At 37.7% G+C, this 16,058-nt stretch overlaps 1 protein-coding gene across 4 annotated transcripts in view; it reads right to left on the bottom strand.

Moving 5' to 3' along the window:
* The window catches only part of OSBPL6 (oxysterol binding protein-like 6), a 49,610-nt gene extending 34,189 nt beyond the window's left edge, over nucleotides 1-15,421 (bottom strand). For all 4 annotated transcript variants that reach the window (XM_009710640.1, XM_009710641.1, XM_009710639.1 and 1 more), the window contains exons 1-2: nucleotides 15,320-15,421; nucleotides 1,776-1,871 (exon numbers count right to left, since the gene is read on the bottom strand). In XM_009710640.1, the coding sequence (XP_009708942.1) occupies nucleotides 1,776-1,871; nucleotides 15,320-15,421 (198 nt within the window). The remainder of the gene's footprint in view (nucleotides 1-1,775; nucleotides 1,872-15,319) is intronic.
* Nucleotides 15,422-16,058: the final 637 nt, after the last annotated feature.

The following is a 16,058-nucleotide window of genomic DNA, read 5'->3' on the forward strand; positions in this document are numbered from 1 at the left end:
AGCACTTGGCACTTGATGAGGGCAAATTAAACTGTGAGTCCCCTGGTGCGAGCAGAGAATGTCTCTCTGCAGCTCTGCCAACTGATTCTTCACCATATTGATTTCTCTTTCAGAAGATCAGCTGCAGGCATAAGTCTTTTATCTACTAGATAACATCAGTATTGATTACTTCTCAACTAGAAATCACACAATCTCATACAGCTATTCATTTAAACCACAGGCCAGACACAGAGGGACAAAACAAGCAATTATTCAATGCAATGTGGATACCTGTCTTCTGCTGCAGCAGCGCTATAAGTTGTTCTTAAAACCATCCTAATAATCCTAACTGTGCCTCATCCCACAGGTTTAGTGTGATGAGATATGCCCAATACAAGGGAGGTTATCCAAGAGCAGTCAGAAACAAGGGAAAACCAGAGTGAAAGTGATATGCTTGAAGGGTCCTCATCCAATGCCAATTCTCAAGTACAGCATTAGTACACTTGAGGACTTCTGCAATTCCCTACATACTACGTAAGAAACAGCTCTGCTCGAAGTAGCAGGACCAGGGGAACACAAGCACAACTTACAGTCCCTGGGTCTGCATATGCCCCAGGTATTGGCAGTAAGGGAGCCACTACCAATGGCTTTCTGAACCCAGTCTTTTTGAGAGAGAGATAAGAGAGAATTAACCATTTATTAATTAACCAGAATTAACCATAATAAAAGAGAATTAACCATTTCATTTTCGCTGGATGAACAGAATGTTTCCTTTTGCATTTGTTTTACCAGTTCTGTTTCAGAACCTACAGACATTTCATTTCAGATTTTTCTTTTCCACCAAATATCCCATCACAGTATCCTCACCTTTTCAGTAACAATCTTACTTTTGTGTATGAAGTGTCTTAAAATGAAGCCTTCTTTATGTGGAATTAGACTTATCTGTAATCAGTTATTCCAAAACTGAGGAATTCAGCCATGAAGCAGCTGACTGCAAAGCACCACACAGAAGGCTGCACCTTTCAGAAACTGGTGGTGTTACCACTACAGTTCTATCCATTTCTCTGCCTCAGGAAAGAAGATCTCAGCAAGAGATTTTAAATTTTAAACTTTAAGAAACCACCCACAAGGAATATCATTAGGACTTTTTTTTTTAATTAATATCATTATTGATTAGCAGCACTTTTCAACTTGGATATGATTTGCCCTACCTTAATAAAAGGACTGGATCATAGAATCATTATGGTTGGAAGAGACCTTAAAGATCATCAAGTCCAACCGTACACCCAATGCCATCATGTCTGCTAAACCCACTAAACCATGTCTTGAAGTGCCATATCTAAATGTTTTTTGAACACCTCCAGGTATGGTGAGTCCACCAGCTCCCTGGGGAGCCCGTTCCAATGCCTAACAACTCTTACAGTGAAAGAGTTCTTCCTAATATCCAACCTGAACTTCCCTTGGCGCAACTTGAGACCTTTGAGATCATTTCTCAAAGTCCCTTCTAGCCTCATATTCTGAGATTGTAAAACTTGTTCCTGGGGACCAACCATAGGCAAAAAAACCCCAAACCACCACCACCACCATCCAAATCCTTGATTTTGTTAATAAAACATCTATGAAAGATTACTGGTCCCTCTGACACCTCAGCTGGGGAATAGGAAACTCCAGGGCAGGCTCACAATATACTCAATGGTAGAATCATACAAAACAATATCCCAAAGCTGTGAGTCAAACTACTTTGTGACTATAGAGGGAAACTCATCACCCATATTACAGCCCATGCTTTTGCTTACCTTGGATAGAGAGATAGGATCGCTTTCAAGGAACTGCTTGCTTAAAGACGGGTCTGTGCTTCCCGAAGAAGCCTTCCGCTCCAAAATATGAATACTCTTAAAAAAAAAAAGTAATTGAAGGTAATAACTGATCATTCAATGTTACTTTTAAAAATACATATTAAGAAACGAATGACCGATTATTACAGTCCTTATACAAAATATCCACATCATGGCTCAAAACATAGCAAGTACTACCCATGCATGACATAACTGCACAAATAGTTTGTCTTCTGAGGCAATATGCCTCTTTCCTTCCTCTCTTTTTTTTTATTATTGGGTTTTAAACTAATTACCCTGTTCAGCCTAGAAACGACTGGGAACTAAAAAAAAAACAGGAAAGACAAGTAATGTAGTTCTTACCTACAGAGATGCAAAGTGTTCCTAGTGAGACCTATTATGTTTTCTGTTAAGGTACAAGACACTGAGTATACGTATTGTGCAGTCAGTGTCCTACGTTCACTTCTGAAGCAAACCATTGCACATAAGATATTACTGCCTCTAACATATTCATTATCATACCTTAGCATTTTGTCATTGGCTTCTCAACAGAGGGGAAGTAACTCATTACACGAGTGCTTTTAATAGATTACAGGTGTTCACAAGATCAGTTACTGGGTCTCAGCTCACAGGCTTGCTGGTGAACATTTATGGAAGACAATGATCTTAAACCATTACAGCTACTTTTACATATGACAATACTATAAATTTTTTTATCTTCAAAGAATGGTACAAAAATGAAACACATAATGTTACAACTAGTCCTGAAGAAACTGTTATTCTTAGAAGACATCTAAAAATGTCTAAAAATTTTCCAGAAATGTTTCACTCATATTTTGTAAAAGAAAAGCGTTTTTGCTACAGGAGAGAATAACCACATTCTGCCTGCTTGAATCTGCATTTTGTTCTCCGGTGAAATTTTGCTACATCTCATATTATTATTTGGGAAGAATTCTACCACAACATGTCACTACTACCTCTTTAGCATGAAATAAAATTATTTCATTTCCAGGACACGTAGCACAATGACAAACTTGCAATTACAATTACCTTCTGAGAAGGGTAAGTTTCTCTCAACTGAAAATGACAAATTTTGTTCACAATTAAGCTTCTTTACATTCACTGAAGAAGAGATTACACAGGTACAAGTGTCAGCAGAAACAGTCAGGGAATATAAGAATGCATACAAACAGCAGAGCAAATGTTATTGTTTATACAGATAACTAAGTACACAAGGACCATAACCAAACTAAATGAAAATAAACACAGCTATTCATATAAATGTATATATAACACAGACCACATCTTGCTGCAGAGCAACACACAGACCTTCATTGTTCTCTTTCAATTTGCAACTGTGAATGAGAATAGGAAAATATGGGGAGTGTCTCTGTTGTCAGTGGAGATTAATAAGCATCCCTGCCACTATGCAACAATAATCAGCATTTATTTTCACTTACTTTTAATTTCCTTTTACAGTGAAAAATGTGGAAAAGCAGCAGTATTCTGTTACCTGCCACATTACCTGGGGCCAACCAGCAAAACTTTGTCATTTATGCTTTGAAATCTTCTGCTTTATCAAAGAAAGGCCAATCTTGTTACTTTGCTCAATGGCTATTACTAGTCAGATGAGAAAAATGCTTGTATTTATGTGGCGTAAGTTCCTACATTACATGTCAAATAATTTAATATGCTTGTTTGAGCTGAGCACCACAAAGTTACTAATGATAAGCTATGATAAAGTTTTCTCATTGAATGATAGATGAAATGCTACTTGTGCACACAGTATCACATTTAAACAATATACAAGCAAACCTAAATCTGTTCCTCCGAGGAAGATTAAAATGTCACTTGATTAGCATAATCAGGGCGATTCCCAACTTTCTTGCCAGTTTTGTTTGGCAGGCAGGAATCCCTCCAGCTTGAGATGGAGCGATGCCCAACACAGATGTTCTGAAGGTCTCTCATGTAGCAGCCGGTGCAGTTTGTTGTTACATAACTGCAATTTCATTTTGTACAATATTTAGAGTGGAGTAACCCAACAGCCCTCAGCTTGCCAGATTTCCAGTGACATTTTCAATTGCATGATTTTAAGGCAAGGGCTTTTTGTGCCTTTTTTTTTTTAAAAAAAAAATCAGCCCTCAGTCCTTACAGTTCCACTTCAGCTGAGAAATACATTATTAGCTAACGGTCCTTTAATGAATGCTGACTTATTCAACTATTTGTTTGGAAATAAGAACATGAACACTTTTAAAATACAATTGCCTTCTTTACATTCCTTACTTGAAGAAGTGTTGTCTTATTGTCTGTAAATGTCTGCTTTCCAATTCTTTTCTGTCATGACCACCATTACATTGACACAAATTTGTGATGTCTTTAGCATAATATTAAGAGACGTAACTCAGTGCAAAATGTTTTCCATCAATGCATGTTATTTTTCTGCAAAATTACAGCTAGAAATTACACAATTATTTGACATTTTGAAAATCAGCTATTTTTATAATGCAGGAGTTTAGTTATTTACCATCACAGAAATAAAAACTTGTTTAGATCTTGAAGTTATTATCAAGGGTTCTTTTGTTTTAACAAGAAAAATAAAGTTGGTAAAGGAAGCAGTTAAAAAAAGCTGATGAGAATAAAAGGAAGAAAGAAGCAGATCAATACAGTTTCTGGGCTTTGTTAATAATCGAACAGAAAAATGAATAATCCATTAATCTAGGCATATCAATCAACCTGGTACCCTCACTCCTCTCAAACCCAAAAATACAGGCAGACAAAAATCAACCTCTGCATTGCTCCATTCCCGACTTCCTTCATGTTTCAGGATGACCTGTGTGCTATAGCTGGCTTGTCCTGGAGAAAAACACCGGCGCCATGAAATTCTGTGTGCTCTTGGAAATCAATTCAACGAGATTACAAGTTTAACTGAAATTGCTCTGTAATTCCATTGCTAAATCTTAGTCCTAACTACAATCCTTCCTTCAGCTTTGAGATTATTCACAACATACATTATATATGTAAGCACGCATTTGCCCCAAAATGCCCCTAATAAGCCTACACAGTGGAAACACAAATGCCAATTCTGCCCTGCATTTTTTCATGTTTCTTCCCAAAGACACATGAGGTAGAAGGAAGCTGATGTAGAGAATAACAATATGATGTTTCCTATTCTCATCGTCTCTGGAAGGCAAGAATGGAAAACACCTTTTACAATGTATTTCTATATATCTGGCAACTTCCTTTCTCATTTAAGAGTTCAGTGACCCATTCACCTCATCCACTGGAACAAATACTAGCACATGGAGTATCTGGTCTCCATCAGGCCAGAGGCTGAAGACCCTAACATTTCTTAACTGAATCTAACTTCCCATTTAAAGAAAAGACATTCAACTGTTTTCAAAGGGAAGGCAAGGAAAGAAGAGAGATATTGGGTAAGTAAAGATAAGAAATCCAGTGAAGGACAAGTCTGGCACTCTTGCCCTCCCTTCTGCTTCATTGCTTAATTACTTAATGGAATGAATTACATTTAACACAATGAGTTCTCTCTAATGTATAATTTATTCATTTCCAAGAAAAAGACAAGCTGGTGAGGAATTTATCACTCACATTGGACACAGACTCTCTTTAGTTCAGAAATGTGCACAACATGTGGCTAACAGTCAATTAATAAAAAAATTAGGTGGGTCATTTTGTTTGTTCACAGAATTCAGGAGTGTTCAACACCCATAACCATGGAGCCTAGACATACACTGTTCTACAACCATTAATTCAAAATAGAGCTTTTTCTCTCTGGGTTTTTTTGTTTTGTTTTTTGGGTGGGGTGTTTTTTTTTTTTTTCAACCCAAAGGACAAACCAGTGTATCTTTTTTTATCTGCTATTCACTGGCATTCTTTTTGCAACCTAGCTACCCCTGCATGGACCTGTGTTCTTACTTGAATTCCATTTAGTATGAAGTGCAATGCTTAATCACTTTCAACTAAAAACATAATACTCTCCAGTTGTCTGAAATACAGCAGCAGTAATAAGGTAGACACAGATTTGACTGCAGATGTGCCAGTTTTTACTACCTTTTAAACAAAGCTGTGATATATGCTGAATTAATCTGCAAAATTATTTGCAAAGGGAATATCCTTGAAACTTGCTTTTACCTTAGGCTGCATCTCAATCAGGTCTGAAATTTCCTTCTGTTGATGTTGGAAGACAGTCTCTTGAATATCATCGCGAAAGAAGGGTGAGTACAAAGCAAAACAACCAACCAACCACATCTCCATCAATGTATTTCTCCTTTCTTACTTCCAGTACATTTTTTAAAAAATTTATGTAAAGCAACCATGGTCTTATTTTCATCCATCTCTCCTATTGACACTGCTCCATAGCTGTTTTCAACAATCTCGGCTATCAATCAACAAACGAACTTAACAATACATTATGAATAGCATATTCTCTTTGTAACCTTTTTACTGAAAGATGAGTATATATAAGCAGCAGTTCTGTAGCACATTAATAACATACGAGTATGTATGTGTCTACTTCTTTCCTGGGATATGCAAAATAAACACTTCTTGTGTTACAGAAATGTCAAGGACTTGTTAGCTCAGGAGCTCTCTGTCAGCCCTTTCTAGAACTTCAGCTTTGTATTGTACATTAGCACCACTGGATAAAGAAGAAAAGGGCTATCATTGTAACAGCAATCTTCTCTTTGCCAGAGTGATGGTTTGGAACAACTAGCAAGTCACAGCCTGAGTCTTTAATGATAAACTTCTCCTTTTGCACTTTAGATTTTGACATGCTTATCTCAAAACAGAGTAAATAGATAAATCGACAATATCAGACAGAGAGAATTCAAATGTTTGCTAATGATACAAAGCTTTTTAATGACTATTGAATAATCACAGTTAAAAGGATTGATATTTCATTAGTCTTAGGCTAGCAATTCATTTTATTAGTGCTGATATAGTTTAAAAAAAGAAAGAGGGAAAATAAAATTACCTACACCAAAGACCACCATTCCTTGATACGCTAATTTGTTAACTAATGAAAGCATTCCAGCCATGTTGAAAGTCTAAGTTAACACAAATCATAGGCCAAAAATTTGGACGCGCACCTACAAAAGTGCGTAGGTACAAAAAAAAGAAAGCCCTTTCTTCCTGGGACTCTGTTTCACATCTTTGTGTAAACTACCCACTTAGACTTTCTCAATATCCTTTAAACTTTAACATATGCAGTACAAAAAGTACAGGAGCTAGGAAAAAGGGGGTTTGAAAAAATTTTTTATTCAGGTTTTTTGGGGTTTTTTTGTTTGTTTTTTTTACGTCAAATCTTATTTTACTGGGAAACACAGTTTGGCTGCAACAGCTTTATTTTCAATGCCAGGGTAAAGCATTTAATAAAAACAGAAAAAGAGAAATGTCAGAACACCACTAAGGCACACATTTATTCTGCCTAATACATTTGTATGTGTTGAATGTGCATAATCCCAGTCATGCATGAGCATCTTAAAAACAGAAACCTTCATACCATACCTGTCATCACCCTCCCTCTTCACTTTTGTGTCTTTCCTCTCCACTGAGGATATGAAAATAAAATCATGCTTCTCTTTCTTCTCCCCTATTTGTTTCCCAGAAATCCTAAACAGCACTTCAGAAGAGTTGCACTTCTTCCCTCTGAATTCGTGTGTGTGTCTGTACACACACATTCCTCACTGATCCCAGACAGCCCATTTTGGATCAAGTTGCAGTTAGAAAACGAGTGCATATTGTGATAATATCAATCCATGCTTGAGGACACTTGAAATGCGTGAATATTCATTTTTTTAAAACATGCAAGCTGACCTTTTAGTTTATATTCTCAAGGAACATGAGACATGCTCATGTAGGTATGGATGTGCATGCATGGTAGAGGGGAAAAAATGAGACTGGAGGAATGCAAGAGTGACTGTGTTACAAAAACAGCACTTTAAATTATCTGTCATAATTTGCATGGGCAATTAAGCTTTTATGTGAGTAATTTCCCGGGTTGTCTAATAGAAGATAGCTACATACACCATTTCTAATCAAACTGACAGAGTTTAAAAAAAGAAATCTTTCTTCATAGCACGTATCAGAACTTCAGCATTCTCCATGCAGTCTGTAAAGCACTCCTAGAGGTAAGATAACTCAGATAGCAATCTTTGTGAAGCTCAGAGAACGTGTACACACAGCCCCATGGGACAGTTTAGCATGCACACTATCACTGTCAAGAACCGAACCAAGTCTCCTGCACAGTCTTGTTTTTCCTCACAGGTCTTTCAGACATTGTACTGGCTTGCCTTACAGACCAGGCTATCTGTCTCTCCTTGACTGCTCCAGCCCATTTTATTTCTTCAACAGCTTTAAGGCCAAGTCTTTCTCACAAAGAAATCTCCAGGATTGTACTCTGGGAGATCTTGTCTCCAAACCACTATAGATACTACCAAGGGCAGGGGCATTCATGATCCAAGTATCTACTGATCGGAGAGTGCCCATCCAGTGCACATACACATAGATGCACTTCTGGTTGCCACGTATCTATGATGTAAATTCTAGGCAGAAATACAGGCACAAGATGAGGGACATCTGCTGCATGCCTGCAGGTTGGCTTCACAACACACAGACTGCAAGCCTGATGCACCCTGTCTGAACTGGGCTGCTGGGCATGTGCTGCTGCCAATGTGTGCCAGCAGGTGTGCCTCCAAGGATTCCTAGTGCTGGATGTGTTCAATGCACCCATTGGCATTGGTACTCAGGGGGGGCCCGTCTCACCCCCAGGGTCAATCTGCACCAGTTCCCTCTAAGTCTCACTTACACTGGTTCCAACCTTGTCGCTGGACAAATATGTAGTCCAGACAACTTCACTTTGAAATTCTTTACCTTCTTCTGAAGATCTGATTGTGCCACATGTAGATGTTCACCCATCGAGTAGTTCACTGTTAGCTATTTGAGTGATGAAAAAGGAATCTAACAGGTCTGAGATTTATGATTTAATTAAAGACAAGTGCTATGGTATTGAAATTAATGTAACATTCACATAGGTGTTCTACAGCTTCATAAGTTACATTATTTCAGACATTTTTTCAGATACTTCAGATACTGAAGTAAGACCCACTACCTCCTGAACATAAGGAACACTTTCAGACTCTATTATAAAGGTATAGAAAAAGAAAAATGCTGTAGCGTCGCAGCAGCTAACCAATTTAAAGAATAATTGCATGTTTTTGTTAACGGTTTTGCCACTTTATTCTTTGGCCCTCTCAGAACATTTGCTTGCTCCAGTGAGATGTGGCTTTTAAAGTACTTATTTAACACTTTCTGCTCTAATGTTGCTTCAATTGTATTAGGTGAAGAGAGTTAATTAGGAAAGAGAGAAAGATAATTACATCACTGTAGTAACAGTACTTGGCATTTAGTAGCCTCTTCAGTTTGAAACTCTCAAAGATATTAATAATCCTTTGTTAATAATTGAATTGAAATAATTCTCACAAACTATGGAGAAGTTAAAATGCTCTTAGAAGTCTGCACTTTGCTACTGCGCAAAGCTAGGAATAAAGCTCCATGTTCTCAGGTCTGTACCATATCTACTAGACAAATATCCATTGTTGCCTTCCTTACTTTTAAGGTCATAGAGAGACAGGAACAAGTGACATTTACAGGTAATCACCCAGAATTCCTTCCCAGGTGTCACATCAGGCTGACAGCAGTGAGTGAGCATGTAGGTTGCTACTCAATTTAAGAATAAAGAAGGGATATAAATGCACTCAGACTTCTTTTCCACATGGAATATATTATGTTATATTATATTGCAATCTTGTTTGAGCAACACTGCCTGAGGCACACCGGACAGATAGGCAGGCATGGTAAAAATGCCAATCAATTACATTGTCATTGTTTACGAGGCAGAAATCTACAATGAAGCCATGAAAGCATCCTTGATATTGTGTCACTGATCATAACTGGTCATAAACAAAGAGAAAGTTGAGTTTGAGGTATCTCAAAATATTAAAACCAGAAAATTAACTACATGAGCATGAACACTCCCTCCTATCCCTTCACAAGCTCTCACACATCCAATTGTTCTCAATCTCCCAGAAAAAGCACCAAAATCCTAAATGAGAGAGGACAATGAAAAAAAGACACAGACTCTTCCAAAGGACTTTAACTTCCAGCAGGCAAGATGGATCTGCGCATATGACGGACCTTATCCTGCCAGCCTAGCCTACCAAGGGAAAAGCACTAGTGGCTGAAATCCCATAGCTGCTGCCACTGCAGCTGCTCCTGCCATGGCCCTTCCCATTGCCACTGCTCTGCTACTTCCCATTGAGCTGCCAGGAAAGGTGTAGCAGCAACAGTAGCCAAAGCAATAGCAACAGCAGGTCTCTCATTTTAAGCCCCATCATTTCACATTAAGTAGCTTCAGTTTTGAATACTAGACCACTTTTTCTATGGGACAGATAAAAAGTGAATCTGCTATTGCTTAGAATAACCACACAAAAAGATCTTCTTAAACATCAAGCAGTTAGAGTAAAAGATTGATTGCAACTTCTTTTTTTTTCCCTCCCTTCTATACATCAGCCAGCTCTCCCAGATACTCCTGGTCACAAAAAGCCCACCTCTTCCCTTGCTTTCCTTCCCTCTACACCCCCTCACTTTTTCAGCCAGTTGTTCTCCCTACAAACCAGTCCTTGCTTCTTACTTTCATGTCCTACAACCTCACAAAGTATTGGCCCACTCAGTTCTCTCTCCCCTACTCATTTCTTCCATCTATTAATTTCCTGACCAAGAGTCTCACTCTCTAAATCAAGTACCTTTTGGTTTCTACACCGCACAGCTGAGCACTCCGCTCCTGGCACTTCTCCTTCCTGCACCATCCACTTGCTGTGGCATGCAGATTGTCCATGTGAACTCAGCTTCACAGAACCGGATGGTCCCTGCAGTACACCTATGAAAAATTTGCAGCTCATTATCTCCTGGGAAAAACTTGATGGCAGTTTTCTTAGCCAAGAGACTTCCCTTCATAATTCTAATTTTACTTTTAATATTAGCTGAAACCATGAAACTCAAGAATTGACATAGAACCCATGATATTTTCATATTGTGCACATCTCTTCTCATTATGCTTTATCATTAGTTGATGAAAGAGAAAACAGACAAGTCATCTCTCTCTTTTTCTGCTCCTAATCTATGTCTGTCTCATCTAATTAGCACTTTATGCTAGCAACTGCCTTTTATTACGTGCTTAATAGAGTTCATAGCACTGTGAGCCTAGATTTTTAGTGCATCACTATATCCAAATAACAATTATTAGTCCTTTTTTTCAGGTACTATACATTTCACCCCCTGATTCACCTACTGCAACAACTTTTTATAGTCTTCCAGTTACTCTATAAACTAAGGTTTGCTTAAGGTTGCTGCAGACAAATAACTCGATCCTTCCATCATCATTAAAATCTTCCTATCTACAAAATGGTGATACTTACCTTAGCAAATACTGTTTTCAGGAGACTACTTTGACAATTAAAATATAGTAGTTATAAAAAGCTAACTAGGCATTTTCCAGCACAGACCTCTAGGCAAGACCAGAGCTTTGACTTTGGAATCACGCTCTGCTCCTAAATTTCAAGGCCAGGCAAACATCTTCAGCCCAAACTCAGCCCTTTCTGCAACCCTTGAGTACACCCTTTCTCCTATTAGTCAATATTGCTCTTACAGAATAAATAAAAAAAACCCCACCGCATTAAAATCTGAAAAGCAAATGACTGCTGCTCCAGAAATTTTTTTTCTTTTTCCTTCAAAGCCCCTATCTTTCACTCTTCACATATGGCTGAAAGACAACAGTCATTTGAAATATGAAAGCTCTCCTAGTAGAAAGGTGACCACACAAGGCTAAATGCAATAGGACTAAAAGCTTTTTTTCTTTTGTGTTCGCTGTGTGGAAAAAGAACCAAGGATTTGTTGAAAAGCAATCTGACAGAAAGAAACAGAGAGAGAAAGAGGCAACAGCTGATTATCCCTTCCCCCTAAAAGACTAAAAAGAAAATTGATATATTAGAAGATAAATCCTCACATCTAAAACAGCAGACATTGCTAAATCCACTTCACATCATGTATTAGCTACCCTTTAGATGGTGGTCAGAAAAGTCAAAATCTCTCCTTTATTCACGGTTTCATTATTATTACTCTTCTTCTTAATCACTCCCTCTGTTTAATAGTCTGGAGTCAGGCCCCAATTTACCAAACTGCACATTGTTAACCCTATAATGTATTTACTTCTTTCTGCCTTCTCAGCACAATATTACTACCCATGCATTGCAGAGAATATATAATGTATTACAGTCTCTAGTATGACTTGCATACTCTGTCAATAAATAAAACATGGAATATTTATAAAGAACTTACACCCATCAAACTGAATACACAACATATGACTGCATGATATTCAGTTGTACTTTCTAAAAACAGTGTTAGTTTTCCTCCTTTTTGTTGTGCAACAGAATATGACTAGCCTTTTCAGAGTTTCACGAAGGATAAAAAATAAGACTATCCCTTTCCAGCATGGCCCACAAAAAAGGCTGTCAGAATTGCAGTTTTTATGCTCACCTTTGTATGGGGACTCTTAGTTTTCTTAGGGAGATCCCCTGACAGTGGAAATGACAGGGGTTCTATGCTCTGCAACAGCTCCACAGTAGGAAAAACTGCCGCTGCTCCATTCCAAAGTATACCTTACCTTACCAAGGACACCACAACTGCCCTGCCACCCTGCTCAGCTCAGGGGTTAAACAAAACAGGTTGGTCCTGGGCTGCCTTCTATCTAATAGTCCAAATTAACCATGATTTTGACAAAAGTGAATGATGCTGAAGTTCCTATGATGACGAAAATCTGAAGCCATTTTTTTGGCTATTGCTGGCTTCAGTAGTCTGTTCATTTGTCAGTTACTTAGTCATGGAGCCTGCAAATTGGCAATGTCAAAGATTTTGCTGACTGCTAATTCTCTTAGGTGATGTATATTGCACAAATAAGAAAGCTACATTGAAATGCCAGCATTATATACAGCACGACATTTTCCATTCTCCCTGAAATGATATATCATAGTCATGTTCATACTTATCCAGCCTCCTGCACCACAATTTATTGGGAAACTGTTCCATAATTGCTGGTATGACTTCGACAAGAATTATATGATGAGAAGATTTCAGTCATTAACCATCTAGAAATACCAAGTGTTATCCTCACATGTGACAATAAAAGCTACATTGACACTTCATCCAGTCACATCACTTTCTATATCCATACATATTACCCCTTCAGGAAGGGTGCCTTTCTCCTAGCTGCTGTGAAGAGCCCAAGGAGGCAGCAAGACAGAATTTTCAAGTCTTTTCAAAGTAAAACCCAACAGCCCCTGAACCAAAATCCCCTACCCACTAACTGTCATAGCATTCGGGAGAAAGCCTATGAAAACCAAAATATATACAAATAATGCCACAAGCAAGGAAAGAAATTAGAAATACAATTGTTATAGCAGATGCTACAACGAAGCTGGTTAATTTACTGTGTCAACATGCACAAAGGAAACATTCGTATGTTTATTTCCCTCGACATAGTACCTTTGCACCATCCATTCATTCTCCTTGACATTTCTCTGCGTTTAACACTGAAAGCACTAAGACAAAAAACTGAATGCCTAGCAGTAGCCTTTCCAGTTCACATTTACATTCCTAAATATATTTGTTAAGCATCATCAGACATTACAGAATCCAAGAGAACTCTGGATGCATCACATCATCAACTTCTTCAGCATTATTTTAAAATCATGTTTCACATTTTTGTGACCAAATATGGACTTAAAGTTAAGTATCCATTTCATTATGATGACAGGTATACCTTGCTCTACCCTGTTGCTATGGTAACAGATATGGTAGCCATTAGATTTACGGTAAAATGCATTCCCAGATATGCTCTTAGCTGAGCTCAGCAGCTCCTACAAGTCTTGCATTCACCTTCTTTGGTTCAAATGCCAGAGATAAAATATACTCATGTTTTAAACAAAAGATGTCAAAATTCTTGCTCCAGATGGAACTAATGAAAAATTAAGAGGAGATCATATGCTAACCAGGACTTTACTGAGTACAGCTATTCCAAATTCTGTACATCATGAAAGGGAAAATATTTATCACCTGTGATAGCATCACTTTTGGCTTCACTGAAAAGCAATGCAAAGTATTAAAAAAATTCCAGACATATTTTCTGCCTGTTATCAAACACACATCAGAATTCTTCTCTAGCTTCAACATTTTAAACATACCTTATGGTGAGGCTATTTACATTCAAAGCTGTAAATGTTACAGTTTTCATCAAAATTCTCAGTTTTCAAGATTTTTGTAAATCAGGTAAGGGAACAAAACTACTTGGGCAGCTGAGAAAATAGAGTCACAGCTGGTATACAAGTAGCTGGGAAAATGTTCTTAAGCTACAGCCATTCAAGTAAATGCATACCACAGCAAGCAATTATTTAAGATCTTTTCCTGCCTCTTTTCCTTGTTAAACTGGAATGAAACCGGTATTGCATTAATGAAAATATTTTCACAGTATTTTAAATTATAAAGTTGTTATATTCTTACATTTTGTACATCTCTTTTAAACATTATAAAGTTAAACTAACTCAGAAGACGATTTAGTGTTCAAGGTTTCCATGGATCATAGTTTTAAAGTATGTTTCTGTTCTAATCAAATTTTCAGTATCAGCCTTTGCATTTGCAAATACACACATAACCACCTATCTGAAATATAGTGGGTAGCTCTGATGACACTTTCTGAAGTGCTCCTACTGATGCTGGGGCCAGACTGTACACCCAGCCTGCAAAAAAACATAGGAAGGCCTAAGTTGTTTTGAGAGGAAATAATACAGCCCTCATCTCAAAGCAATCCTGTAGAAAAGATGTATTACATCCACGTAGAGAAGGGTCTCTTGAAAATGGAACCCTAAGATAACTGGACTAGTACTACATGACGTGTGACAATCAGTGTAAATTTGTAGTAAACCAAATAATATTTAAAATGTTAAGTGTTTCCATAAAGGATGAACAGTATCATATTGAAATTGAATTGAAATATCACATTGTAAAGAGATAGTACATATCTGTAGTTAGATTTACAAAAACAGATATTCACAGAGGACACAAAACAATATGAAGCAACTGTAGGTTCATGCTGCCAAAGAAACCACTTCCCAAAAGACTTCAGTGCATGTTTCGTGCTTCTCCATGTGATTATATCCTTCCTGCTCCAGCACTACACATAGTGTCCACGTTGCTTCTGAATCTTTTCCAAACCAATTAGTGGAAAAAAATTAAAAAAACAACAGTCCTTGGCTATAGTGATATCATCCAGTGGCATAAAGCAAGCGAATTTAGAGCTAGCGAGAACTAACAGCCACATTACGGGAATAAATCAATCATTTCACCAGATGTTACAAAAGTCTAGAGCTTTTCCTTACCTGCCTCCTGTCCCTCTGAGATGATGATGAAGAGGAGGCACTTCTATGTGATGGAGTGGACGTTTTGTGAGCTGGAGATATACTCTTCTCCTCTGAACTCATCTTTGCAGCAAACTTGTAGTAATGATGTTGTGCTCTTATCACTCACGTACAAACAGGCAAGGGATATTCTTCCGCATCCTTCTGTTTCACAGTTTATGGACAGCCAAAAAGACATTCAATCTCAGCTGAACTGCACCTTAATAAAGAAAAATGTGAGAGAAAGAGGGAATGAATACACTCTCACTCCAAAGTAGTAGCAAAGAAATCTGTTGACAGTCACTATTTAATCCACTAGATCTCCCAGTTTTTTACTTCCCTTCCTAACAACTACACACTACAAATACAAATATATTGTTCTGCATTCTCACAGAAGATCAAAGTGGTATTACATTATTTCAAAAACCCCTACAGAAAGGCTTAAGGAAGTCACAGCAATTCTCACGTAAAGTTTACAAATCCTTGACAAGGAGTTGTTATCTATCTGGCATAATACCATAACATCATTAAGTAACTCCTTAGGACTTCCCATACAACACAAATACCCCATTATAATCACTACTTCTTAAAAATCCTGCTGTTAGATTAAGGACTCTGCAAGTTGTTTTTTAAAAGCAGGTCCCTCTTTGAAAGATGGTGGCCTCACTAAAGGGGTGGACAACCCACTTTCACAAATCATCACCTTTCAGATGGTGTAGAG

Source organism: Cariama cristata, unplaced genomic scaffold (assembly GCF_000690535.1).
Source record: "Cariama cristata isolate BGI_N322 unplaced genomic scaffold, ASM69053v1 scaffold3772, whole genome shotgun sequence".
NCBI classification, from domain to species: Eukaryota; Metazoa; Chordata; class Aves; order Cariamiformes; family Cariamidae; genus Cariama; species Cariama cristata.